The 24,960-nt window shown below is 49.1% G+C and overlaps 8 protein-coding genes across 8 annotated transcripts; 2 read left to right on the top strand and 6 right to left on the bottom strand.

The window, feature by feature from the left end:
• Positions 1-1,217: 1,217 nt before the first annotated feature.
• N7496_008058 (putative acyl-CoA thioester hydrolase) lies at positions 1,218-2,838 on the bottom strand (the record flags this gene model as incomplete). The annotated part of the gene is made up of 5 exons (XM_056700977.1): positions 1,218-1,768; positions 1,820-2,001; positions 2,059-2,355; positions 2,409-2,473; positions 2,533-2,838. The coding sequence occupies 5 exons, from the start codon at positions 2,836-2,838 to the stop codon at positions 1,218-1,220; spliced, it is 1,401 nt and encodes a 466-aa protein (XP_056553040.1).
• Positions 2,839-4,008: 1,170 nt separating this feature from the next.
• Positions 4,009-6,573, top strand: N7496_008057 (putative rhamnosidase B; the record flags this gene model as incomplete). Its single annotated transcript, XM_056700976.1, has 4 exons — positions 4,009-4,032; positions 4,091-4,567; positions 4,626-5,341; positions 5,400-6,573. The coding sequence occupies 4 exons, from the start codon at positions 4,009-4,011 to the stop codon at positions 6,571-6,573; spliced, it is 2,391 nt and encodes a 796-aa protein (XP_056553039.1).
• A 479-nt stretch (positions 6,574-7,052) lies between these two features.
• N7496_008056 (uncharacterized protein) lies at positions 7,053-9,277 on the bottom strand (the record flags this gene model as incomplete). The annotated part of the gene is made up of 11 exons (XM_056700975.1): positions 7,053-7,155; positions 7,212-7,301; positions 7,372-7,580; positions 7,635-7,846; positions 7,910-8,087; positions 8,141-8,290; positions 8,359-8,452; positions 8,513-8,673; positions 8,745-8,816; positions 8,876-9,015; positions 9,079-9,277. The coding sequence occupies 11 exons, from the start codon at positions 9,275-9,277 to the stop codon at positions 7,053-7,055; spliced, it is 1,608 nt and encodes a 535-aa protein (XP_056553038.1).
• Positions 9,278-10,676: 1,399 nt separating this feature from the next.
• Positions 10,677-12,443, top strand: N7496_008055 (glycosyl hydrolase family 79 C-terminal domain-containing protein; the record flags this gene model as incomplete). Its single annotated transcript, XM_056700974.1, has 7 exons — positions 10,677-10,807; positions 10,856-10,975; positions 11,029-11,276; positions 11,336-11,698; positions 11,751-11,842; positions 11,910-11,943; positions 12,001-12,443. The coding sequence occupies 7 exons, from the start codon at positions 10,677-10,679 to the stop codon at positions 12,441-12,443; spliced, it is 1,431 nt and encodes a 476-aa protein (XP_056553037.1).
• Positions 12,444-12,627: 184 nt separating this feature from the next.
• On the bottom strand, positions 12,628-13,709 carry N7496_008054 (NAD(P)-dependent alcohol dehydrogenase; the record flags this gene model as incomplete). The annotated part of the gene is made up of 2 exons (XM_056700973.1): positions 12,628-13,056; positions 13,143-13,709. 2 exons carry the CDS (start codon positions 13,707-13,709, stop codon positions 12,628-12,630), a joined length of 996 nt encoding a protein of 331 aa, XP_056553036.1.
• A 1,069-nt stretch (positions 13,710-14,778) lies between these two features.
• On the bottom strand, positions 14,779-16,251 carry N7496_008053 (pepsin-like aspartic protease; the record flags this gene model as incomplete). The annotated part of the gene is made up of 1 exon (XM_056700972.1): positions 14,779-16,251. One exon carries the CDS (start codon positions 16,249-16,251, stop codon positions 14,779-14,781), a length of 1,473 nt encoding a protein of 490 aa, XP_056553035.1.
• Positions 16,252-19,487: 3,236 nt separating this feature from the next.
• N7496_008052 (SAP domain-containing protein) lies at positions 19,488-20,425 on the bottom strand (the record flags this gene model as incomplete). Its single annotated transcript, XM_056700971.1, has 3 exons — positions 19,488-19,926; positions 20,044-20,132; positions 20,204-20,425. 3 exons carry the CDS (start codon positions 20,423-20,425, stop codon positions 19,488-19,490), a joined length of 750 nt encoding a protein of 249 aa, XP_056553034.1.
• Positions 20,426-22,519: 2,094 nt separating this feature from the next.
• N7496_008051 (FMN-dependent alpha-hydroxy acid dehydrogenase) lies at positions 22,520-24,202 on the bottom strand (the record flags this gene model as incomplete). The annotated part of the gene is made up of 4 exons (XM_056700970.1): positions 22,520-22,692; positions 22,786-23,455; positions 23,509-24,014; positions 24,070-24,202. The coding sequence occupies 4 exons, from the start codon at positions 24,200-24,202 to the stop codon at positions 22,520-22,522; spliced, it is 1,482 nt and encodes a 493-aa protein (XP_056553033.1).
• Between the last annotated feature and the right edge of the window lie 758 nt (positions 24,203-24,960).

Below are 24,960 nucleotides of genomic sequence, written 5' to 3'. Positions count from 1 at the left end.
ATGTCGAGTCCTGTGGAGGTAGAAGGCAATTAGCAGAAGGAACGGGAGGAAAGCAGAAGGGGAATAACTTCTCGGGGCAGGTGTAGGGAATGTTGTAGTGTGTAGAATTTTGAAAAGAATAATGAGATATCTGCGCTGCAACAGAAGGGTTGGGTGTCATTGAACTGGTGGTAGACGAGAAGTAAGTATAGATGTGCATCGCGGGGATAGGGCACAGAAAGTGAGTAGGCTCTGCGGATGAACCGTATAGGATAGATATGGAGCTTCATTGTTCGGAAGGAAGGGAATAGCAATGCGAATAGCTTCGAGGGCTGTTATGGGTGGTGTTGACGGGGTGGACCATGGGAGGGTGGGAATAGCTTCACGTTGGCCGGGTGAGGGAGTACCAAAAAGGAAAGAAGGGGATAGACGCGAGAGTCAAAACACCGTTGTAGGAGTGAAAAAATAATTCCCCAATACCAGGTGGTGCAGTGGGTTAAGTCTTGCAATGCTATATTAAAAGTTCCACAAGTACTTAGTCACAACACTGACGCTGCCTCGGCCTTGAGGTGCATCTTCGGAGAAGCCTGCTCGTGCGACGGGGAATACCGAGATGCCGGTCCTGCCCTTGCTCTTTATGAGTCCAATCTTGCACCGCATCTAACACCCTCCTCCCACCACGTACTAAGCCTATCGATGATCGGAGCTCTGGACCCCATAGAATCCCCTACTATGTGAGGGCTTTGGGACCTCTATACTTTGACAAGACGGCCTAGTGCGTGCATCTTTTTTAGTTGTGTATCTCGGGAGCTGTCGATTTATGGTGTCATGATGCCGGCGAGCATAGTTGCGGGTTGGTGGCGATGACTGGGTGGCCGGGGTTGAGGGAGGGAAATGCTCACCTCAAGAACGTCAATTTGAGTGTCCTGGGTTCAAGTCCTGCAGGAGTCATTGAATTTGATTTTCTGTCTCGTTCTTGTTGGGGTTTCCTGGTTGGTTCTGTCGTCTATACTTGAAGCAAACATATTTCCTAATTAGGAAATTCGCCAGCCACGTGATCACGAACAGTACTCCGCATGTCTTGCATTCTGGATCATGTGGATGAATATCGCCTCTTTGAATAAAACCACTTTCAATCGAACTTTCTGAGAATCAGAATCTTTTGAATACTCCGCGGTAAAATATTTACATGACCCTAATCCCAATATCCCATGGTTTACATACCCAGATCCACCCATCTACTCAGTCACACTGTCCTGGATAGTCCGCAACGTACTCGTCTTATGCGCCGGATCAATAGCAGCCGCATTCCTCGCCCGACGTCTCGCATCAGTCCAAAGCATAAACTCTCCATACGTCTTCGGCATAACCTCAACATCCTTCTCCACAAGGAAAGTATAATTGAACATGCCGGTCGACTTCTTCGTGCCGTGCTCCACATCCCGCACCTTCGAGTCAACGCGCACTTGCACCTTGGTGTACTTACTGTGGCCACCCTCGCGCTCTTCGGGCTCGGTGTAGGCCACCGTGGCACGGAGGTATAGCACACTGCCGACGGGGACGGGGTTCTCGAATGTGCTAGGGTCCAGGGCGAGGAAGTTGGGGCGGGTGTGTGAGAAGGCGGCGGCGCAACAGAATGCTAGCTCGAAGGTTTGCTTCAGCAGGAAACCACCGAAGATCATGAAGTTGTGGCGGTTGCGGTCTTGGGGTTGCATGATCATAGCTGATTTGAGGACGGTGTCGCTCATGGAGATTTGGTTTGCTGGGCGGATGGCGGGAACTTGGGGGTCTGATACGGAGTGTTAGATTGGGAAATGAGGGAGGTTTGGGCAGTACATACTGATATAGGACATCTCCTTGGTCCACATGGAGTGAATCAAGTTGGACTCCTCATCGTCGGGTGCCTTTTCGAGAAGGCTGCGTTTACGCAGAGCCTTCTTGGCCATATAGTTCTCCTCGCCCTTCTTGAAGAGAGCTTTCTCCTCCTCAGTCTCGACAATCAGTGGAGCCACTGGAACAGGCCTGAATAATAAATATCAGTACAGTGTAGCAAAGCAGAAATGCACTCCTTTAACTCACTTCTTCGTAGCTGGGTCCAGAGAAACCATCGTGAATGCACAGGTGATCAAAACATCCTCAGGCTGCGCAGGCTGTCCTTCCGGGCGCGCCTTGCAAACCTGCACGGAGACCTCCATACTGGATCGCCCCGTGGCATAGGAGACTTGACCGCTAAGCTCGAGATCACAGATTTCCATAAGGGGGTGCTCGATCGTGATTCGGTCCACGGCAGCAGTCACAGTGCTAACACCATCACCGGTATGGCGGTACGCAATAACTCCAGCCAAGGCGTCAAGGTCCATGACCAATGATCCAAGTCTAAGAAGCCGTTAATTACTGATCTCTGGACTAACCAAGCGACGGGTTCCTACCGAATATGCCCTGAGGCATTGAGATAGGTATCCAAAAGCCACTTATCTTGAGCTAATGGCAGAATCTGTAATGGATACACTTAGCAATGTGCTTCTCGCAACCTCTTCAGGGCTTAATGCATACCGCACTATAGTAACTGTCGGACATCTTCTTCGGCGTGAGATCCGGCTTGACAGGCGTTGGCGGCGACACACCCGCCTTTGATTCACGCTCAGCCTCACGACTCCGAGTTAAGGCTTCGATCCAAGGAGTCTTGACCCGCATTGGCATCCATGTCGGCCTGAACGCCTCTTTCGTCGGCGTTGCGCGGAATTCTCTGGTGTTGGTGCAAGGTGACTGAGTGACCGCCGCAGCGCGAACTGGGAGTGATCTCGGTGTCAGACACTTAGACCGGGCGAGAGCGGTCCTTTTTCCTGCAAGGCCGAACATGGTGTGAATAGTTGTTTAGTGAATCAGTGGTTGGAATGGCAGAGAGTAGTCTTATTAGTATTGGCGATGACGCTGTTGGCGTGCCCGAGGGATGAGCCTGATTCGGTTAGCGCCCGGCAACCCGGGGATTCTCGGGAAGGAAGTGCCGAAGATCACCGGCACGGGCACCGCCATGTTCTCTGCCGGTACTTGTATAAAGAGGACGGACTAGATATATTTCCAATGATCGGAATTTAATCAAACTTCGATGAGATTTCCAGAGAAACTGTCTTTGTTATAGATGATGATTCATATTCTTGAACAAATTAAAGACTATGTCTATTAGTCCCCCAGGGTAGATAGGTTACGGACAGTGAGTCCCTTTCCCAACTAAAGTTTATTATCAAGTGAAACCTAGTGGCGTGCTAGAGAATATTCCAATGCAAGGCACACTTGATAACTACGAAACATACTGAGTCATAGATCTCAACAAAGCACTCAAAGAGGTAGTCGGGAATATGTTGAGAAAGACATTTGTACCAACACGGATTCGAGATAGAAAGGCTGTTAAATTTTGTTTGAAAGAAGTTTTCACAATTTCCAATTTCTTCACTGCAGCCAAATAAAGACTAGAGGCATTTAATAAGGGTGATTGGTAAAGAAAAGAAGGTAAGCATGACGAAGAGATAGGAGAGGTGTGAATGTGGATTGGCTGCCTGAGTTGTCAGGCAGCAACGTATGCACATCCATAACCATGTGTTCGTCACCACGCAGGGCAAATCCACTTTGTTGACCAAAGCTTAATTCAAGGGTGATGTTTGAAGCTGAATATGTATGAGCCATATAAACTTCTGCTTTAACCGAAATGACCACGTTACCAACTGTCAAAGTTGAAATACGTGTCTTTTCGGCTGCCTTCAGTTACATCACCGGAATATCCTCGCTTCTCGAATCAATTATACTCCGTCATTCTATCCGCGGAGACTCCAGTCTCCGAGACAAATACCCACAGCTGAGTCTAGGAAATTGCTAGCATGGAAAGATCCAAATTGTGAGGCTTTTTCAAAAGCCGACGGAGCTTCTTTCGGTTTGAAATCCCCCGAGACTCCACCGGGCGCGACAATACAAGTCTCCCCCGCCCCCGCATTACCTTCGATCCAACGGTTAGCTAAATAATTGTCAGGGTTGAAAATGATCTCCAAAGAGGATAAACAGGTAGATTTCTACAAAGTCCTTTTTTGCAACCACCATACTGACCAATTGATTGAATTAGATCGTCAATGCCCTCCAGGCAAACTGGATTTGGATCCCTAACTGGGTAGATTCCTCAAGTTTGAATACAGCGGGCAGGATCGTGAATTTCGTTCGCCACATTACCTTGCCATCATCTCCTACTCAGGCGAAACTACACTTTTCCGCGGACACGCGGTACAAATTGTTCGTCAATGGAGTGCGCGTTGCAGTTGGACCTACCAGAAGCAGTCCTTTGATCTGGTACTACGATTCGCTTGACATTGCACCCTACTTGAAGCCTGGGGAAAATGAGATCCGCTTTGCGGTACTGCGGTACTTTGCGTCCTCGCGTGGAGCTATGGCTTTCGAGCGAACAGCTCTCCCGGGATTGACGATTGTTGGCCATGTGGAGGCTGGTGCCGAGACCATTGATCTTGGCTCTTGCCAGGGCTGGAGAGCTTTCCCAGACGAGTCTGTTCAGTTTCCAACGGGACTGGTTGACGATGTTTTCCTCCATGTGAGTGCGCTTTATTACTTTGGTTCCTCGCCACTCAACGTGCTAATCTTCCGTTCAGATTAGCGAACGTATCGCTCCGACCGACCCAGTCCCGGAAATTACGCCTGTTCCCTACGGTATCAGAACCTTGAACGGAGATATTGCTCCTTGGGCTCTTCATCCACGCCCAATTCCTACGCCCGAGTCAACCCCAGCAATTGTGAATACGATCAGATCGTGTCAAAGCAGTTTCAGTGCCGATGACTGGACAGCCTTCCATTTAGGAGGTCATCCCTTGGTTCTTCCCCAGGGCTCATCACACATTCTTGAGATACAAGCCGATTGCCATTCAACCGCTTTTATCAGATGGACTTTCAAGGCTGCCAGCAAACCGTCCGAGATCAAGCTCAAAGTGACATACTCCGAAGGATACGAACTTGAACCCCGTTCATATCCCTTCTTCCGGTCCAAGGCTGATCGGCTGGATGCCGAGGGTGGCCACATCATCGGTCCGTATGATGAAGTTGCTCTCAAGGTTTCTGACAAGGAGACATCTTATGAGCCATTCTGGTTCCGGACTTTCCGAGTCATGAGACTTGAAATCACTGTGGGCGAGGAGCCAATTGAACTCAAGTCTTTTGAAGCAACCCAGGTCAACTATCCTATGGCGGTTAAAGCCAGCTGGAAAGAAGCAGGGGATGTGCACAGTGAAGATATTTGGGATGTGTCGATTCGGACAATGCGAAACTGCATGTTTGACGGCTATTCTGATTGTCCCTTCTATGAACAACTTCAGTAAGTCACCCATTGAGGTCCAAAAATAATTGTTACTGACAATATTCACTTTCCACAGGTACTCTGGAGATACTCGATCCGTCGGTTTATTCCATTATCTTTTATCTGGCGATGATCGATTGATGCGACAAGCTATCACCAACTTCGCCGCCTCGGTGACCCCCTGTGGCCTCACTCAGTCGCGTTTCCCATCGCATGCCCCACAGATTATTGCTGGATTTTCTTTGTATTGGGTTCTCCAAATTTGTGATCATTTTATGTTCTTTGGAGACAAATCTTTTGCACGCAGCTTCGTTCCGCGTATCGACGGGGTCTTCGAATTTTTCGATTCCCATATCGATGACTTGGGCCTTGTCAGTGGGCTTCCGGAGGAGATTTGGCAATACGTTGACTGGGTGACAACATGGGGTGCGACTGATGAACATCCGGACAAAGGTGTGCCAACATCCGGTCGGAAATCCAACCGTCACGCATACTTCAGCATGCTATACGCTTATGTCCTCCGGAAGGGTGCTGAACTGATCCGTCACGTTGGACGGCCCGGAAATGCAGAAGAATATGAGAATCGGGCTTCGAGACTCCTGGAGGCTATCCGCAAAAACTGCTATGACGGTGAATTCTTCACAGACTCTACGGTAGACGTTGCGGATGACCTATCTTATTCTCAACACTGCCAAGTATTCGCTGTCCTTAGTGGAGCTGCCACTCCGGACCAGCATGAGCGTATCTTGACCGAAAGCTTCACGAATCCTCGTTTCTCCAAGTGCTCGTATATGATGCGATTCTACGCATTCCGGGCTCTTGCGGAGGCTGGAGGCCAAATCTACGACAAATTTTGGACTTCAATGTGGGCGCCATGGCGCCAAATGCTTGCCAATAACCTGTCAACCTGGGAAGAGGATGACGTTCGCCAACGTTCAGACTGTCACGCGTGGGGTAGCGTTCCAATCTATGAATACTGTACTGAGCTAGCTGGCATTTCCCCAGTAGCGCCCGGATCTTCCAAGATACGCTTCAAGCCTCGTTTGCAACTGAGTGAATCGATTGAGGCGAATATTTGCCTTGGACGTGAGAATATTGCTCATGTCTCCTGGCGTCAGGGAAACAGCAATGAGACGCACGTGGAGCTTAGACTTGATCAACCGGTCGAGGTGATAAGTCAGCTTCCTGGCGGGCAAGAGATAAATCACGGGGTGTTGAGCCATCTTGATTTGGTCTTTAAATTGCATTAGCTTTGAGATATTAGATAAATAGAACTATACTGCTGCTTTTTAAATTGATACTACATCGTGCTAGTCGTTGGCTTGATCGAAGACTTGTGCAGAGCACATGAATCTCATATAGTGCAAGTTGGAAGTTCCATGAGTTACTTGTCAACTTACTCGAACATTTTTACCCCATCAACTAAGCAGAAGGGGGATCCAAGGGTAGGGCAAAAGTCCATCTTACGGTAGCGTCGTGTCATTATTACGGAAACTAGGAAGGTTGCCTATTATTATTGAAACGATAACTTGATTTCCTGTTACAATCAAGGCAAGAAGATTAAAAACATCACTTCTGTAGAAATTCGATTCGTCTCGCAATCATACAACGGAATCAACTAGATCACCGTTCACTCCCGTACAATCTTGAAAAGGTCATGAAGGCATATGACCGACAACCTCCCTAAAATGTTGGGGCTCTCCTCCAATAAACCTGCCGATTTGACCAATCATGCGGTGGCATGCTCCTCATTCTGATGCTGCTCGTTGGCCCGCATCTGAACTTCTGTCACATACCCCTTGAACTTGCGAAGATTAACCTTCTTCTCGAACCTTGAAAGATAAAACATGTCAGCTCCGAGCATTTCTCACGATTCTGGAGAACTCACATCTCATCGATTTCAGCGGGAGTGCGACGAGCCAATTCAGGAAGGATGAACCAGGCAATAACTGTGGAGACTGTTCCGGTTCCAGCAAAGCTGTGAAAGAAGATAGAGAATTAGTTTAAATTGATATGGTCCAATGGGTAACGTTCTCAGGTTGTCATACAAAAAGCCGGTTTTAACGCCCCATTTAGCACTGCCGTTGATCATCAGTGGCGTACAGAAGCTAAGCATGATGGCAATAGCATTGGAAAAGGCAAGGGCCCATCCTGCAGTCTTTGCACGGAGGCGCTGTTGGGGAACTTCTGCGGCGTACGCATATCCGATAGCTGAGGCGCCTGTGGTTGAAAATGTCGCCAGGCAAGCGAAGAAGACCTATATCCAATTCTTAGCAAGATCTTTGAAGGGCTCCGCCAGATCTATTCTTACCAAAAGGGAGCTTGTAGATTGCTTAGTGTAGTCAAAACATCCTATGATTCCGAGACACAAGACAGACACGGTAGTAACCGCGTAGGGATAGACTGTCAGAGGTCGACGACCAAATCGATCAGTGGTTGTAGCGGTAACAAGGACTGAGATTAATTGGACGCATGACAAAATCACGGTGACTTGGAATGGGTTCTTGTTTCCAGCATTTTGGACTAGAGTGGTCCATTTTGTTAGCATGCAAGCTCTGACAAAAACATGCCATGTGTATCACTCACAGAAATAGGTAGCATTTGAGTTGAACACGGACAAGCCAACAAACTGCTGGACGATCTTTGGCCAACTAGCAATTATGAATCTGATCAAGTTGCGGCCTCTGAAAACGGCCCAAGTGTCTTGCTTGGAGTTCTCCTCTGCGAGAATGCGCTCGTGCGCGACGGTCGTGGTCATGACTTCCTGAAGGATTTTAGCAGGGAGGTTCCATAGAATTCGGATGGAAGTGATCATACAATTTGCTCCTGGACATCATATCCCTCGACTTTGCCGTTGACAACGTTGAGCACGTTGGATGCCTTGTCGAGCTTGCCTTTGCTTACAAGCCACCATGGCGACTCTGGCAGAAGTATAAAGATGAAAATAATGGCTCCAACCATAGCCCACTTTTAAATGGAATCATACATTAGTTATACTCCAGCATAAACTATCTGAGGACCGGAATCTGACATACCTGGGTGTAAATTGGAACTCGGAACTCGTAGGGGTCGCTTGCGGACAGTTGGTTCAAGGCCACCGAAGCAAAGACTTGACCGACAACGAACCAACTAAAAAGATTTGGAGATCAGCATTAAAAAAGTGATCTCAAGGGTTCAAGTCAAACTCACAAGCTATATGCATTGATGTAGAATCCTCGCAGTTGTGTTGGAGCAAGCTCAGACAGGTACAGAGGCAGCGTAGATTGCAGCATGCCCACACCCATACCCGAAAATAATTTGGCTGCAAGCCAGTGATCCCAGCGCGTCGCGAAGGTTTCGAGGAAGATGCTCTGTGCCGAAACGGGAATCAATTAGCAAACTTTGTGGCGTGGAGTTCTCGCCCCGCCGGGTGTATGCTCACAATAACCAGATCAACCCAAATGATGTACAACGCCATTTTGCGACCAAATCTCTCCGTGACATATTGAAGCAACTGGCAAAGGTCAATACATCCAGTCACATATCTCCAACAGGGAATTCTGGGATTCATACGATCTGACCCACGGTCTGGCCGGTAGACTGAATACCTGACCATGCTGAAACGTATTTGCCCGCGATGACTGTTGTGCCCGGGGAGGCCATCTGCTTGATGAAACCTTTGTTCGAAACAATGCCGCCGTTGAGGTTGATTTCTGAATGTTGTGAATTAGTAAATCGCTTTCGAAGAGCAGAGAAAAAAAATCAATTTTTCTTACGGTACCCATCGAGCGAGGCACTGAAAGCAGCGACCATCGCGATCAAAGACGCTCTTTTGAATCGGAGTGCGCACTGCCAGACACCGAGATCATCCTCTCGAGAGCGCATAACTGGCTCGCCATCCTTGGCCGGTGTCGTAGGTCGCTTCTCCGCAGAAGCATTCTCAATAGCTTCACTGTTTACCTTGATGGTATCCATTGCGCGACCGGTAGCTGCAAATAGTAGAGAAAGCCGCTACCTTACTTCATGCAAGGTGGGAAATCGTTTATATTTATTGAATTTGGGATAAAAGACCACGAAGGACTGGCGTTGGAGAACTAAACCGGACAGCTTGTGACTTATCTCGCTTTTTTCTTCCCCAAACCGCTAGGATGAAAATGCGGGGGCCAGAGCATGGAGGATGGAGCTTGGGTGTTCTTGGGCTGGCTAATTGACTAGCAACAAATCAAATCAGCCCTTCTGTTACCTCCATTCTGGTTCAATAGCCGATCACAAGCCATAGACTTTGTAGGCGAACTTGATTAGTTCGGTAGACCGACAAATAGCCCTATGAGTGAATAGCTCATCCGGCGCGGCGAATGCTTCGCATTGATTTACCCCGAATTATCAACCAATGGCATGCAATGCTTTAATAGCGAATAAAGCTACTCCCAATTTGGTCTATAGTCCGAGTGCTAGCTCATATTTCCTCCGTAGCTCGGTTCAACCGAGATGATTTACCAACAAGCTCGAGTTGTTAAGCGATCCGGCACACTAGATCTCGGTTGAGGATTTGGAGGATATTACCAAGTCCTCCGAGATTTGGAAACCGGTATCTCACAGAGTCATCATCTTCAAAATTCTCCATACCATCACTATTAAAAGAGAGTAATGGCCTTCCCCGCGCGTTAAACATGGGGCTTCCGTTGCGCTTGTCTATATCCGGATAAATTCCTGCGGAGCCGCCGGGGTAGTTTGTCTCCCGTGACTTCAAAAGACCCTTCCGGCGAAAGTATTTTGTTACCTAAGGGCATCATTTTGTTGCTCGATTCAACAGTCTCTCGGTATAAAATCAGCACGAGAGAGAGAACTAAACATTATAGCACTCGTAAAACATACATTTGAGAAGGCTAGAAAAGTGGGTCATTATATTATGTTCCTCCGGATGTATCGTCCAAGACTTAGCAATATGACACTGGTGGCATATCTTTTGAGTAGTGGCGCCACACATCCCTGCCCGACTTGACAAAAATCCAGCCTTCTCGGTATAACTTTCGGAAGAAATTGCACCGTCAATAGCCGTTTCAGTCGCCGACTAGACGCATAATGATTGTATCCAATCATCATGTAATACATTCCGAGGCAATACACTGCTCTATTGTGAAGAAACCCTGAAGGCGGGAAGACCTTATGTCGCCAGGGGTTATGCGGAGGTTTAACTGGTATTGGCTGAAGTGTGGGGTTCCCCAGACTAGTCGATGCTGAAGAATTGGACGGATCATTGCAATGCTGTATATAAAAGTGTCTCAAGTACCCTTGAAAGGTCTTGGATTAGTTGTCTCATCAACAAAAATCAAATCTTGAAGCAGCCAATACTCGATATTTGAAGAGAGAAAGGATGGCTCACTCCATTTTCATCTCGTCCCTACTGGTGTGGGGTGTAGCAGCTGCAGACCTGACTTTTACTGTTCCTTCATCGCCACCGTCTAATTCCAGTGGGCAACTCTCGGCTGCCCCTGTTGGTGTCTCGTAAGTAGGATTACCAATTCTTGAGAATCTCTGCCAACCGTCCATTAGGTTGGAATTTTTTACCTTTCCGGCATATATGAACAATGTTGCGGCAACCACGACCTGTCTCCAAAACTTGAAAGACCTGACAGGAACATGGCCGCCTCTTCGAATTGGAGGCACGACTCAGTTAGTCAAACTGTACCATACATCTGATTCCATTCTTTACTGACCTTCACCAGGGACCGCGCCACATACGATCCGTCGTTGACTCTGGCCGTCAATTATACCGTTGCCAGCTCGGCAGATGCCCCGACTACCCTCACCTATGGGCCGTCATTCATTTCACTGGCTGCAAGTTACGGCGGAGAAATTATTCTGGGCTTGAACCGTCGTCTGAATAATATTGTCAACTCTATCTCCGCAGCTAAGCTTGCTCAGAGCGAAGCATCCAACCTGTATGCCATGGAGCTCGGCAATGAGCCAAACTGTGAGGTCCAACTATTTCTCTCTCTTTGGATCTAAATACTGATTGAGATATTTTCATAGTTTATTCTAGCAGTGATCCCATTGCTGGTGGTGCCTCATGGACTGCTGCAGCCGACTATGCCTCTCAAGTTACATGGCAGGATGAAGTCTGTGGCAACTTATCCGCAACTGATCTAATTTCAGCCGGAGTGTACTTTGGCACATCGCCCATGAGTATCTCCGGGCTGACTGCAGTTGAAGGAACTGCGAATAACTATGTCAAGACTTATTGCTCCCACAATTATCCCCAGTCAGCTAGCACTGCCAATCTCGCGACTCTGATGGGGCATAGTAGCATTGCTTCTCAGATCAGTGGATATTCGTCTGAGATTACCGCTGCTGCCAACGAGGGCAAGCCGCATATTTTCGGTGAAACGAACTCTGGTTAGTCTGTTCTCTGTCAAGAAGAGAGAATATTTGCTGATGACCTGTCTAGCAACCCAAGGTGGCGGTGGTATCAGCCCGACTTTTGGAGCTGCTCTTTGGATCCTTGACTACGTTATGCAGACCATTCTCATGGGCACCAAGGTAATATTTCTCCTCTGGTTAAGTTGGTCTTGAGGATGGATTTCGCTAAATACATCACTCCCTCCAGGCCCTCTATTTCCACCAAGGTACCATTGGAAATTGTAAGTAACGATCTTCCCTGGTAATGCGGGATATCACTCTTACAAACGGTATAACAGGCCAGTACTGCTGGTGGGGTCGCTATGACATGGGCGCCCCCTACTACGGCGCCTACTTCGCAACCATGGCCTTGGCCAATGCCGACCAAATCGCACCACTAGACAGTCAAACCACAGCATATGCAGCTTACGCGATCTACAAGTCTGGTGCCCCCGTCAGGGTCTTGCTGTATAACTCCGACTACTACACCAGCGGCACGCGCTCCTCGCAGACATTCGTTCTGTCAGGTCTGTCCGCGTCAAGCGTCACTGCGAAGCGTCTCACGGCTCCGTACGCCACCTCTCGAGTTGATCAGGGTGGCAATCCAACTGTTGCAGGTCAGACGTTTGTCAATGGAACCTGCGCTATTCAGGGAACGCAGAGTGTCGAAACGGCGACTGTCTCTAGTGGAAAGGCGACTTTCACAGTGGCTGCATCCGAGGCTCTTCTTGTCTATCTGTAAAGATAGCAGAGATTTTAAGATCGGGCTATTAGCCCAAATTAAGTGGAGGGGGTCTCAATGACCTTGCACGAGGAGAACATGTCCGAATCAGATTAACATTAAGATATGAGAGTGATACGGCTATACTCGAGTCTTTCAATAAAAACGCATTTCCAGTTGCCCAAGTACAATTCCAGATCCCGATTTAATCACTTCGCACTTTAATCACAACTTTTCCCCTGGCACGTTGAGTAGCAATCCTCTCGTACGCTGCCACAGCATCCTCCATATCATACGCAGAGTCCACGGGAAAACGAATGCGGCCCTTCTCTGCCAAGTGCGCCATATAAATCGCGGCATCGCGAGTCGGCGGCGTGCTAAACGTGATATAACGGCGCGGCACGCCACCCAGCCAGGTAGGCAGGAATTTATTTGCGAGGATGTTGAATGCCGTCACATATATACCCTCGAGAGCACCGATATTCACCACAGCACCTTCAGGCTTGAGATAAGCCGGCGAATTTGCGTAAAGCGATTGCGTGCCGACGCAGTCTAGTATAAAGTCGAATGGCTTATCACCATAGTGACTGGCCAGGTAATCTGGCAGCGGGTCATTCTTGCGGTAGTCAATGAACTAGAAAATGCAATTAGTATCAATTCGTTATTCGCATAGTCCCCTGGCGAAGATAAACGTGCCTCGTCAACACCAAGTCCACGAACCATCTCCTCGTTCCCTCCACTAGCAACACCAACAACCCTCACCCCCCTGACCTTACACAACTGCACAAGAACAGATCCAACAGACCCACTAGCCCCATTAACTAAAACAACATGACCCTCCCTAACACCAGCCGTCCGACACATCTTCAACGCAGTACTCCCGGACGTATTAATCCCGGACGCCGACGCCATATCAATCTCATCGCTAACACGCACAACATGACTGCCCGGAACACGCACGTATTCCGCCAACACGCCGTGGCCCATGGCGAAATTCAGAACACTTTCGAACCCAATGACGTGCGTGCCGGGGTCGCGTACTTCTGGCGGTGCGTTTGCGCCGGCAGCGACGATTTCGCCTGAGAATTCGATTTCAGGGACCCACGGCCTTGTTAGTGGTGTGTTTGGAATTAGAGCCATTACTAGTTTGGTGTTGAAGGTTAGGGAGACGTGGGATACGCGGATTAGGACGTCTGAGGATGATGATGGCGGCAGGGCTGGTGTGGGGATGGTGGATAGTTGGATGTTCTTTGCGGGGCCGCGATGGGGGCGAACCCAGGCACGCATTGTTGGTGGGACGGTAGGTGTCATGATTTTTGGCTATTGAGGATATCGTTCATAGGGTTGTGTTCAGCGGGCGAGAGTGGAATCCGCGAGATGCGAAGGATTCAGTGGCGAGTTGGCGGTTGAGGTTATAGCGGGTAGTTAATTGAGAGTAACGTAAAGTCCAGTATATAGATTTGAGAAACTGAATGATCAGTTGTAAAAATTAGTTCGTGAGATGGACCCCCCTACTTCAACTCTTTATGAAATTGAAAACCACGGTCCTCTCTATTGGATGTTGCGCCGTCGGCTTGATGACAGGCCGGTCATCCACAATCCACAAGTCCAGCCTTGTCCCGTCGGCCGAGAAATCGTCCGAACTATCGCCCACAGTCGGCAGGACCGTAACTAATTATACACCACTCCTGCAATGGAGCCACGATTCTGCAATATCTGATTCAGACTAGGAATCAACGACGCATCATAGGCAAATACAATGGCGGTTAAGTATCCCGCGATGACAAACTCGTACGGCTCTCAACAATCTCCAACACTCACAAATCAATACTCAAAAGGTAATGTCTGACAGATATTCAAATTGTGCATTGATGGATAGATTTGATTACAAAGATAGCTACCTCCATCATCAGGGTGAGGATCAAGATCGTATTCTAATAGTACAGCCAGTCGAATCCACCAACAAGGTGACGACCATAATGATATGCGCAAATGAGACAGCAGCTCTAGATGCAAGAAACGAAAGTTCGACGATGAAATCGTCCCCGGTGCAGAAAATTAAACGAATAGTATGTGCGAAAAGGGGGTATCGTCGGAGAGAGAGAAAAAAAAAAAGAAGGTATTGTCGAAAAATCCGGTGGAAACATGTGCGGAGCCGGAAGGTGAATATTAACAGAAGATAACGCCGATGGAAAGAGAGTCGGTGGGTATGCACGAGAAAATGAGTAGATGCTGACGGAATTGGTAGCTCTCAGCGGGTTGAAGGTGGGCGAATATGTGTTCGGGAGAAAGTGGTGGAGGCGCCCGTTATTGATTTGTTGAGGCGAGAAGGTTGATAATATGAGTGTTGCAAACTCTAGAGGAAGAGCAACCCAGTGATAGCTGTGAGCAGGGAGAGACCCACGCCTTGGGACAGACGAGATGCAGCACCAGTGTGCATCACTGTATCCGCGGTCGTCGTCGCAGAAATCGTGGCGTTGGTGGTGGAGATGCCAACACTACCAGTGCCAGTGCCAGTGCCAGTGCCAGCAGCAGTAGCAGCAGCATCACCGGTAGTAGCGGTAGAACTCGGGTCGGTAAATGTTCCATTTCCAGTCGTGTTAGGTGCACAGCGAGCACCGAATCCAATCTGACCGTTATCAAAGTCAAAGACCGAGTACACGTTCTTCAAGAAGACATCTCCGACAAGCCAGTCATTAGCACCTGATGACTGGTGGCCGACAATGGTGGAAACGCAGCCACCAGTGCTAGATGCGCCAATGTAGTCCTCCGGCTGAATTGAGTATTTGATACCAGAGAAAGAAAGCTCCAAGGTTGCGGTTGAGTTGCAAGGGATGATGTAATTTTCACCCGACTGGGAGGATCCTGGGATACGAGCAAAGAGAGTCTTAGCGTCGGCTGGAGGGATGAGGATGTAAGTGGTTCCCGTGTCGATGGTAGCGGACCTGTTGGTCAAGCCGGTAGCTTGTCCATTCACATAGACATCATCCATCGGAATCGTCCAGGTATCTGCGTTGGTTGCCGTGTAGGTGATGTTCCCATCAAACTTGGATGTATCGACCGTTCCAAAGTTGACTTCACCGTCCTTCTTGTTATCACTGGCACGAGAAAGGCTGAATCCGACGATATTCGAGGTGGTGTACTTGTTTTTGGCAACGATATCCATGAACGAGGGAATACCCCAGCCGCCAGTCCTCGACCGACCCAAACCGAGAATGCCATCGAGTGGGTAGTTGGAGAAGGTATCGTTCGCGAAGGTAGCCGTTCCGAATGACAAGGTCACATCCATGCCCGCGATGGAGAAAACATCCTGTCCCAGGTCGCCTTTGACCCACCCGCTTCCATAACCAATCTTAAAGGCCGAGGAATTCGAAGCATAGGAGCTGGAGGCAGACGTATTAAAGCTGTGGTGAGTAGTGCAGACCTTGTCGGTGCAGCTGGCGCTGAATACCCAGCTACTGGGCGATCCAGTATCAAGAGCAAGCCACATTTCCTCTTTCTGCGAGCCTACCTCCACCACGGAGAAATAAGAAAAGTCCTGGCCATCCTGATTGAGAGCGGCACTGTTTGGCAATGTCGGAGTGTTGGACTCGACAATTTTGTAGGTGTCATCACGACGAACGGGAACCTTCTTGATGTCGAGGGTCAATGGCTTGGCATCCGCGGCGTCGTCCGAGCTATCCGACACCAGCGTCCAGGGGAAGAATCGGCGATGGACATTCTCCCGGGATGAGATGCTTGCAGAAGCCTCTATTTTGAGCTCATAGGGGTAGAAGGCGTGGACACTGGTCGAAAGGCCCGCGATAAGCAGGCATGGTGAGAAACGCATGATCCAACGACGGATCTAGTAACGGTGGAATGAGGCCAGCATCGATATTTTCCACGGTCAATGGACTTTAGAAGAGTTGCTGTGACGTGATCCTTTGCTGAGAAAAATGTTGATATCAGATGGATTTCGTGGTTGAAGAGATAGGAATGGCGTAAGTTGAGGTGAGCGAGTCAGGGGGTCGAAGAAAGTGGTGATGTACAAAAGCGACCGAATTATTTGCAAGAAAAGCACAAGCAAACAATGCAAGATATAGAGAAATGAATAGAAATGAAATAAATGAACGACAAGAATAAAAGAATTAGCAGACAAAAAAAGAGATCCAGCAGGAGGTTGGAAAAGAAGGAGGGATTGCAGTGCGTTGGACGTGAGGGGGTACCAAAGTGGCGGACTTATTCTTTAGGGGGAAACAGGGTCTCTCCACAAGAACCACTCCAACAAGTCCAGCAACCTGCTTGAACACCTGCTTGAGGGAAATCCTCCCCTAATTGTCTCTCCTGACAAGCCCGCTAAACCTATGTAGGGTTTAGGGCGAGTTTCTTGGGGGAGTTACAGATCCACAGAAGAACTGTTCCGGGCTACGATCGGCTCGCTGGTCGAAGCTAACGGGCGCTAGCCTGGGGGTTGTGCAGCGATGAATGGTTGATTGAAAACTGGAGAGAAGAATCAAGGAAGTGGAGAGCTGGATGAGTTCTTGTTTTTGTAGGTGCATTGACTAAATATAGGGAAATTCAAGATGTACAGTACAATCCATCTTTGATCCTAGGTAGGATATCAATGTTAGGCGGGCCCATTGAATATTAAATTTGGCCTACTTTTTCCAAATGTGCGACCATGTTGCATCGGTTCCAAGGTTCGTCTTGTGCACGGTGCACCAGTTGGCCTCGAGAACGAGTGTTCTTAAGGGAGATTTTGCCTCGGCTTCTGACTGGCCGGTTCGTCCTTCAAATTCACAGCCTAAGGCACCCACTATAGGTCTAGACTTGTTAACTGCTGCACGACTCTCTCCACCCCCGGTCTCGACCACATCTTCAATCAATAATCCCCGGACAGTGGAACCTGTAGTTAAGAATAGATAATTCCCCCTACAGATTACATCGTTGCGATGCATCAACTCCTCTCCTTCTTGACCTGGCAACCGGCGGGTACTTGCATTGTTGGCCGCGTAACCATCTTGCTGCTGTGCAATACATATGCACACAGAGGATAGAACAGAAGAGCGTTACAGAAAATGCATGATTATTAGAAAATTGGATTACTTCTCAATTTTGCACGAAATTTATTACCGGTCATATTCCTGTCTAGGGGTTTCTTACTAGCTCAACATGAGTAAATTACGGAGTATAGCGAGATGGAATAGTGTACCGAGAGTAAACATGCCTTAGTGTTCTGGTGGACACCATCGAGACTCGAGCCGCATGCATGAAACAGAGAAATGATACAGCATATTTATGTACCATTAGGTTTGTATGGTATTTCAATTCTGCTGCCAAACGAGCGTCGAGCTGACTATTGCGTGACTGTCCAATTCCGAGGTACACCCATTGATTGAGCTTCCTACTTGTCCAATTCGACCACCATATAGTCCTTTAAGCAGTAACTACACGTAGACACCGAGCTATATTCGTATACTTCTACTCGATGTAATTCTATGTCTAAATTTTCAGGACTCCGGTGTGACTGGTATTTGGTCCAGCTCAAGTCCAACAAATATGCTCTTCCGAGGAGTCAATTCAATTCACTACCACTTGCTTGGGTCCATTCTGAGAGCAGTTAATGGTCAGGGATAGCAAATGAGTAAAACTCAGTGTGCCTTGTTTCTCGGGACTGAGGTTATTCTTCCAGTCTTCCATGATCGATCTGATAACTAAAATCGAATTCTCGTTCGGGAGAGACCGGAATAAGTGCCCACATCGCCAAAAGAGGAAAAAGTGCCAATGCGTCATGATTCAACCACTTCAATTCCAACTAGAATAAAGCATCCTGTTTACATGATAGAATATTTTAAGTTCAATATTGAATTTTCAAATTCATACCTTCATACTAGCAGTTTATCTACCAAACCTGTTCTGCCAAGGCCCTCTTTACCCGGACATTAACTCTAAATCCATGACCCGATAGCCCCAAACCACAAAACTTCCAGAAAAACACTTCACATAGATACTTCTACAATTCTTAATATATTCATTCTCCCATCTATATCCCCCTAATACTCAATAGCCCAATTACCCCCAAACCCGGCAACCCGAGCCAGAACAACCCTGCCCCGACACCTCAACCAAAAAAACATCCCACCCTCGGCCCATCGTGGATAAATCCATCTCCCGACTTTCCTCCATCACGCAACAACTACAGTACCCTCCCTCCATAACTCCGCAACAGTAAAAAAAAGTTAGCCCACCCGCCCATCCCAACAAAAATACCCATCATCCAAGCAAATGAGTCAGGCGACATCAATTGCGTGTAGTAGCATAGGACAACAGTAGTAACTTGCGTTCTCGCCGAAATATCCCGTCACAAACCCGAAACGGCGGGGCCTATGGGGTAAAACTATACTGTAGAAGAAATTTGATCGGGTCGCATGACCTCGGGTCGGGGCATTGGGGTCCGTCGGCAGTTTTTTTAGACGGAGGATGTGTATGGTATATCCACAATCCATAAGGGTCGGGATTGATCCCGGAGAATTACTGAAGATCGGGTGTTGCCGAGTTATGGTTTAGGGTGCTGAGTGGTTGTAAGGTTGTCGATCAGGGCGGGAGGTGTAACTAGGCTTGGTTGGGGGGACCTCGGTAAATAGATGGGGGTTCGGGTGTATGACGGTACTGTAGTGGTGAGTTTTGATGAAAGTAAGGCTTGAATTGTGGTTTATTGGATTTCATTGGATGGGGATTGTTGGATTGGATTTGGGTGTTGGTTGTGTTTAGCGGATTTATCTTTACAGTAGTTTGATTTTGATGTATACCAAATAATAGATACGATATAGAGGTCAAAAGAAAAGGTATGTAGAGTCAAGGCCATGCAGGCCAGTAGAATACTTCATTCTCGAAGTATAGAGATAAAATCCGTCAAACAAAAGAGAAAAAAATATTACATCAAACGCTAGCGTCTCATCTAGAGAGCGAATTATAAGATCCCAAATAACAAAAAGAATAGAACAGTTAGACTCGACTCGGACAAGCAATCCCAGCATCGCACCAAAAGAATTCGTCACAGGATCATCCGATCAGAGTGCACAACTCCTACTTACGGGCAGCAGTATCCTTCGGACCAAGGACATCATCCAGGAAACCAGCCCACAACTCCCTGACCACACCAGGCTCCTTCGTGGCCCCATTCGACCTGGCCAACTCCTCACCAATACGACTGCGCCCCACAGCCTCCGTCAAGGAGAAAGGATCAATCTCAACGGCGTGGTTATCCACGACCTCGCTCATGGCAGAGGCAGCGCTGATGTCACCACCGGAGACGGTGTAGATCTGGGGCTTCATGGGTGGGGCGGACGGGGCCGCGGCATCGTGGTGGGAGTATAGGTCGGGAAGGACCGGGACTTTGGGGAAGGCGGGACGGGTGGAGGGGGCGTCTAGGGTGGACATGGCGGGCATGTAGATGAAGTCGACGGTGGAGGAGTCGCCGACGGCTTTTTGGGAGCGGGAGGTGTTGAAGGAGCGGGTTGGTTGACTGGAGAGGGAGTGGTTGTTAGTTATGGTAAATTTGATGGAGATGGTGTGGAGTGGGGAGGGAGTTGGAGATCGGGCGGATTCTCCAATTGTATGTAGTATTTGGGGATGGACTTACTCAGAGAAGGCGTTGCTGTTGATACGGCGCATGGCAATGCTAAAGGCACGGCTCTGGAGGACATCGTGGTTGGAGAGGCGCTCAATCAGCTGGAGAGGTGTTAGGGTTAGTCGGTCCAAGCTCTGGATGATGTATAGATGAGTCGTTGATGGGAACGTACCTCGGACTTGCTGCCAGCAGCACGGAGCGAGCGACGTTGGCACTCCTGCTTGAGGTCTGGCAGAGTGCGAGCGGCATACAGGGAGGCCTTATCGGCAGGGTTGGCGGGTTGTGCAGACTGGACGCCAGTGATGTGAAGGCCGCGACGAGCGATGGGAGCCGCGGTGGGCTGCTGGGAGAGCTGGCGCAGAGCACGCAGAGAGGTTGAGCGAGGAGCGGCCATGATGTGGATGTGCTGGGTTGGGGGTGATGGTTAGGTAGGTGAGAACGGTAGGATTATATAACTGGAGAATGTAGCCAGGCGAGGTTGAGGGTGTGGTGGTTTAGATAGAGTGGAATGTAGGAGGGAAAAGAGATGGGAGGAAGAGTGTAGTACGTATACGACTGGAAGTGAAGGAAAGTTATAGATAGGAAGGAGGCGGAAAGGGAAGAAATTAAAAAGGCCGGAAAGGGCAGTGAGTCAACAGGATGGACTTTATAGTTGTACACGGTAGATAGAGTACCTGTGAGAAGAGTAGTCTCTCGCATGCGGAGTCGACCGTCCTGGAAATCGTTGGGGAGAGCTGGGAATCCACTTCTTGGCGGGTTCCCCCGTTATCGATAGTGGGATCCACGTTCCAATAGACTCGTTGACGTCTTCTACGAGAGTACTAGAGTACCGTCTGGTTTTTGGTAAATTTTTACAGAATTATTCTAATCAGAGTATCTACAGAAAATACTTAAATCAAAGAGGGGTAGAATCCTAGCCACGGTGATTTAACCATAGCGTACGGATTACGACAAGTACAGTACATACTCAAGGTACTTGCCAGTGCTCAAAAGTACGGGACGAAGATCTTGTCCCCGTGACCCCAGCGACCCGCCTGGACGGGGATGTACGGAGTAGTTAAGGCAATCCTTAATAATAACGAGGACTAGAACACTGGCAGAAGCCCCCTTCCAACAGGACCAACTCTACCCCGTACCCACCAGTACAACTCACGGAAAAATGAGTCTCTCTTTCCCTTTCCCTAGGGGAATCCAGCACCGGAGTCTTGATCCTCCTCCCCGCCCCAATTATCAGGCCCCGACCCGCCCACGATGTGCACTACGGGGGCAATCCCGATCGTCACGGTTATTCATCGTGATCAACTCTGCTAAGAGACTACTTCCCTCGGGCTTGGATAAACACTTTCCGGATTCCGGGGATAAGCCACGATTCCCGACCGTCATTTACCTAGGAACTAAATAATATGCTCTAGTCCCCCTTCCCCGCTGGTCCTCACCGTTCCAGGTCTTCCGCGTAAGCAGAGAGCCATTGACCATTGACCATTGACCATTCGTAATGGACTGAATTGACGTAGTATTCTCGATCTACACCATCTGATTCGAGGAGATGATCAAACGGACAAATCAGATCCGGGCTAAAATAAGACAGGATCGACTCAACAGTTCAAATAAACGCAGGACGAGGTACAGTCCGAAGTCTACACAAGTCCCATGACCTCCTGGCGGTGAGACCAAGGTCGTAACCTGGAATTATCATCAATAAGAAAGGCTTGGGGTGGTCTGATCTACGCGTAGAATGAGGTACATATTTTAACCTATCACTCCTTATCAAATCATAATATGACCAGTCTACCCGGCTAAAATGCTTATTACGGTAATCTTCCCAACATCCCCGGTGAGTTTCTGCACAGTATACAATATGCCCCGAAGGTACAGTACATCCATCTACATCAGGTACTCCTCCCCCGCCCATTTCCATTACCCTAACTAAACCTCCCATTCCCCTCTGATCTCCACGAGCATCTTCAAGTCCACACCGCTGGCGGATGCCCCGGAACACCCCTCTTGCCAGCTCAGCGCAGATCACAGGACCCCCTCACGGGCCGTGGCGCAGCCAATGTCTAATCGAATACGCTACATTATGAGCTCCAAATATCGTCGTTATGTCCAGGGGTGCACACCTGTAAGGGCCAGGCTGGGCAGGTGTCACAGCCCCGTTGGTGGGATTCCGGGGGCGTAGTGGTGGAATTCTTTCCCCCTGTTGTGGTATATCCCTGGCACGAATTGGAGGTACAACTTAATGCGACCGGGGAATTAGGTAGGAAAGTGGGTTGTGGGTGTATTCTTGATAAAGATCATACGATAGAGAGTATACATACTGAAGTACAACCAGTAAGAACTGTGCGTTTTCATCGCCCTCTATATACTTGATGTATAGTAGTAGATCTAGGTATGTATCTCATAGCATCGAGCTATGTAGCTCCGAACCTATCACACAATCCCCTCCTCACCCGTGCACTATAATGCACCGCCGGTGTGTATCCTAATCTTAAATCTTGGAATCCCGTCGTCGGCCTTTGGCAATGGCCCGGGCGTAAGGGTGTGCTCGGGATGCCGGGACCAAGGGGTCGACATCACCCGTGTGTACCAAGTCGGGACTGGCCTCGTCCAACGAGGTGATCCCGACGTTACGCATGGCCGTCTCCAACTCATCTTGCATAACTGTGGAGAAAAAGCAAAATGTTAGTCTCGAAACACACTTCTCCCACGAGTGGACTCCAACTCGATCAGTACGATCGCATCATCATCACTTACTATCAACTAAATGCTCCACACCCTCCTGGCCGTAATTTGTCGCAAACAACATACTCCGACCCATACCCACGGCCGTCGCGCCTAGACAAATAGCCTTGAGGATATCAGTCCCGCGCCGGATCCCGCTATCCACATAGACCTCCATCCTCTCCAAGACCTCTGGGCATCGCTTCTGAATCTCGAGCAACGTGATGATCGACGGCGGACTGGTATCCAAGTTCCGGCCTCCGTGGTTACTCAGTAGGATCCCATCCATGCCAGCCTTGAGAGCTAGCAGCGCGTCATCCGCGGACATGACTCCCTTCAAACACACCGGCTTATGCGTGTGCTCTCTGACCCATCGCAGATCTTCCCACGTCAGGCCAGGATCGATGAACCCGGCCATGACACGGCCCAGGCCACCACCTTTCTTATCGTTCTGGGCCTTGGACGGCGACATGGGTACTGATAAGCTCTCGTCGGCTTTAACCCGCTCGTCGGCTTCGCGTTTACCGGGCCACGCGGCGTCCACGGTTACGAAGATGGCTTTGATGTTGGGGTTCTCAGAGCATTGGCGGAGGAGGGCGGCGGACTTTTCGCGGTCACGGTTGACGTATAGTTGGAAGAAGAAGCTGGCTGATGGTGCTGTTGTGCGTAGTTCGTCCATAGTGTAGGAGGAGTTATTGGAGATCTGTGAAAGATTAGCATTGTGTTTAGGTTCGGAGAGTGTATATCAATACTCACACCCTGCATAATCCCTTTGCTTTCGCATGCCCGTGCAATTGCACATTCTCCCTCTGGATGAATCAATTTGGCCATCGCTGCTGGACTAACAAATAGCGGTAGCTTGAAATCCCCGCCGAGAATCTTCGTCCTCGTATCGACGGACCGCACATTTTTCAACACGCGTGGCCGGAACCATATCCGGTCAAAGCAGGACTTGTTCGCATCACGGGTGATTAGGTCTGTCGCCGCGCTGGAATAGAATGCCCACGTTTTGTTGCTTGCCGTCTTGGATGCGACCACCTCAAAGTCATGAGCGTTGATCAGGGTTTCGAGAGGTGGCTTTTCGTTTTCTAGGGTGACTTTACGGTTCTCTCCTGGTGGTGGCTTGAGCCATGCGTCGTCGATGGTGGACTCGTCCAGCACGCCTTTGAACTTTTCGGGCTCTAAATTCGCTTTGAGGACGCTGGGAGCGTGGACTTCTGAGTAGGCTTTTGTTGCGTCGCGGCCTGCGTATTTCAAGATAACTGTGGCGAAGTTTTTAGTCATTTGATAGATGAATGGGACAATATCAGTTCGTACTGGTTGATCCGCCTGGATGCTCGTCGAGGAAGTCGGTGACATCCCACACTTGATTGTCCACCACTATCCAGCAGTCCTCTGGCGTCTTGTGCTCCGAGACCTGCTGCGTAGATAAAAGCTTTTGGCCCGCCATCCTGGCGAGGAACTGTATTTCACACTGGTCTGAACGATATTGAATTGCACGATGCAGTCTCTTGAATTCGGGGACTCTTCGAGGCGATTATGCTGCAGGAGAGTCTGCGACCGCGACACTGGCTGTGGGCTGAGGTAAAGTCGAAAGTTGCAAAAGGAAAAAACCAGCCAGACAGAGAAGGCTAAATACTCAGCAAGGGCCTCTAGTCATCTCTGGGCGGAGGCCAATGTTCTTATCGCGGTGATTCTCCGTGTAGCATCCAGAAAGTCTCCACCACGGCAATGTCCCCGGACTTACCCCGGAATTTGGCGCTCCTGGAAATTGCCAGAATATTTGCCCAAGTGAGGTTCTTTGTGTAGTTTGCAGAGACACAATGGTACAATGGGCTTATAAAGAGCTCTCAATTCCCTCTAGATGCCTTCTCAATTAGTTTCATTCTTGATTATCCAGAAGTCGTAGGATAACCACTTCGGGATAATACCTCCCGACGCGTCCAGTCGCGGCTCTGAAAATGGAACGCCTCGCTCATGCCTTCAAGTATCGGCATTCACTTTCCCCGCAGGCCTCCAACCTCACAGATATGTCGCAGTATGAGGAACCTCCTTGTCTCTTTGGAACCCTGTAGCGATCCGCATCGGCGGACCACCGACACCTATCCGGATTTCTCTCCGGGTTTCTTGGCCCTGAGTGTCCAGCTTATGTAACCCCAGGGCCTGCTGCGCCACTAGCCGGGAGCTAAGCCCTAGCTGTGGCTGATA

Source organism: Penicillium cataractarum (genome assembly GCF_028827025.1).
Source record: "Penicillium cataractarum strain IBT 29864 chromosome Unknown utg000007l, whole genome shotgun sequence".
Classification (NCBI taxonomy): Eukaryota; Fungi; Ascomycota; class Eurotiomycetes; order Eurotiales; family Aspergillaceae; genus Penicillium; species Penicillium cataractarum.
The sequence above is the reverse complement of the archived record's forward strand: the minus strand, read 5'-3'. Positions and strand labels throughout refer to the sequence as shown.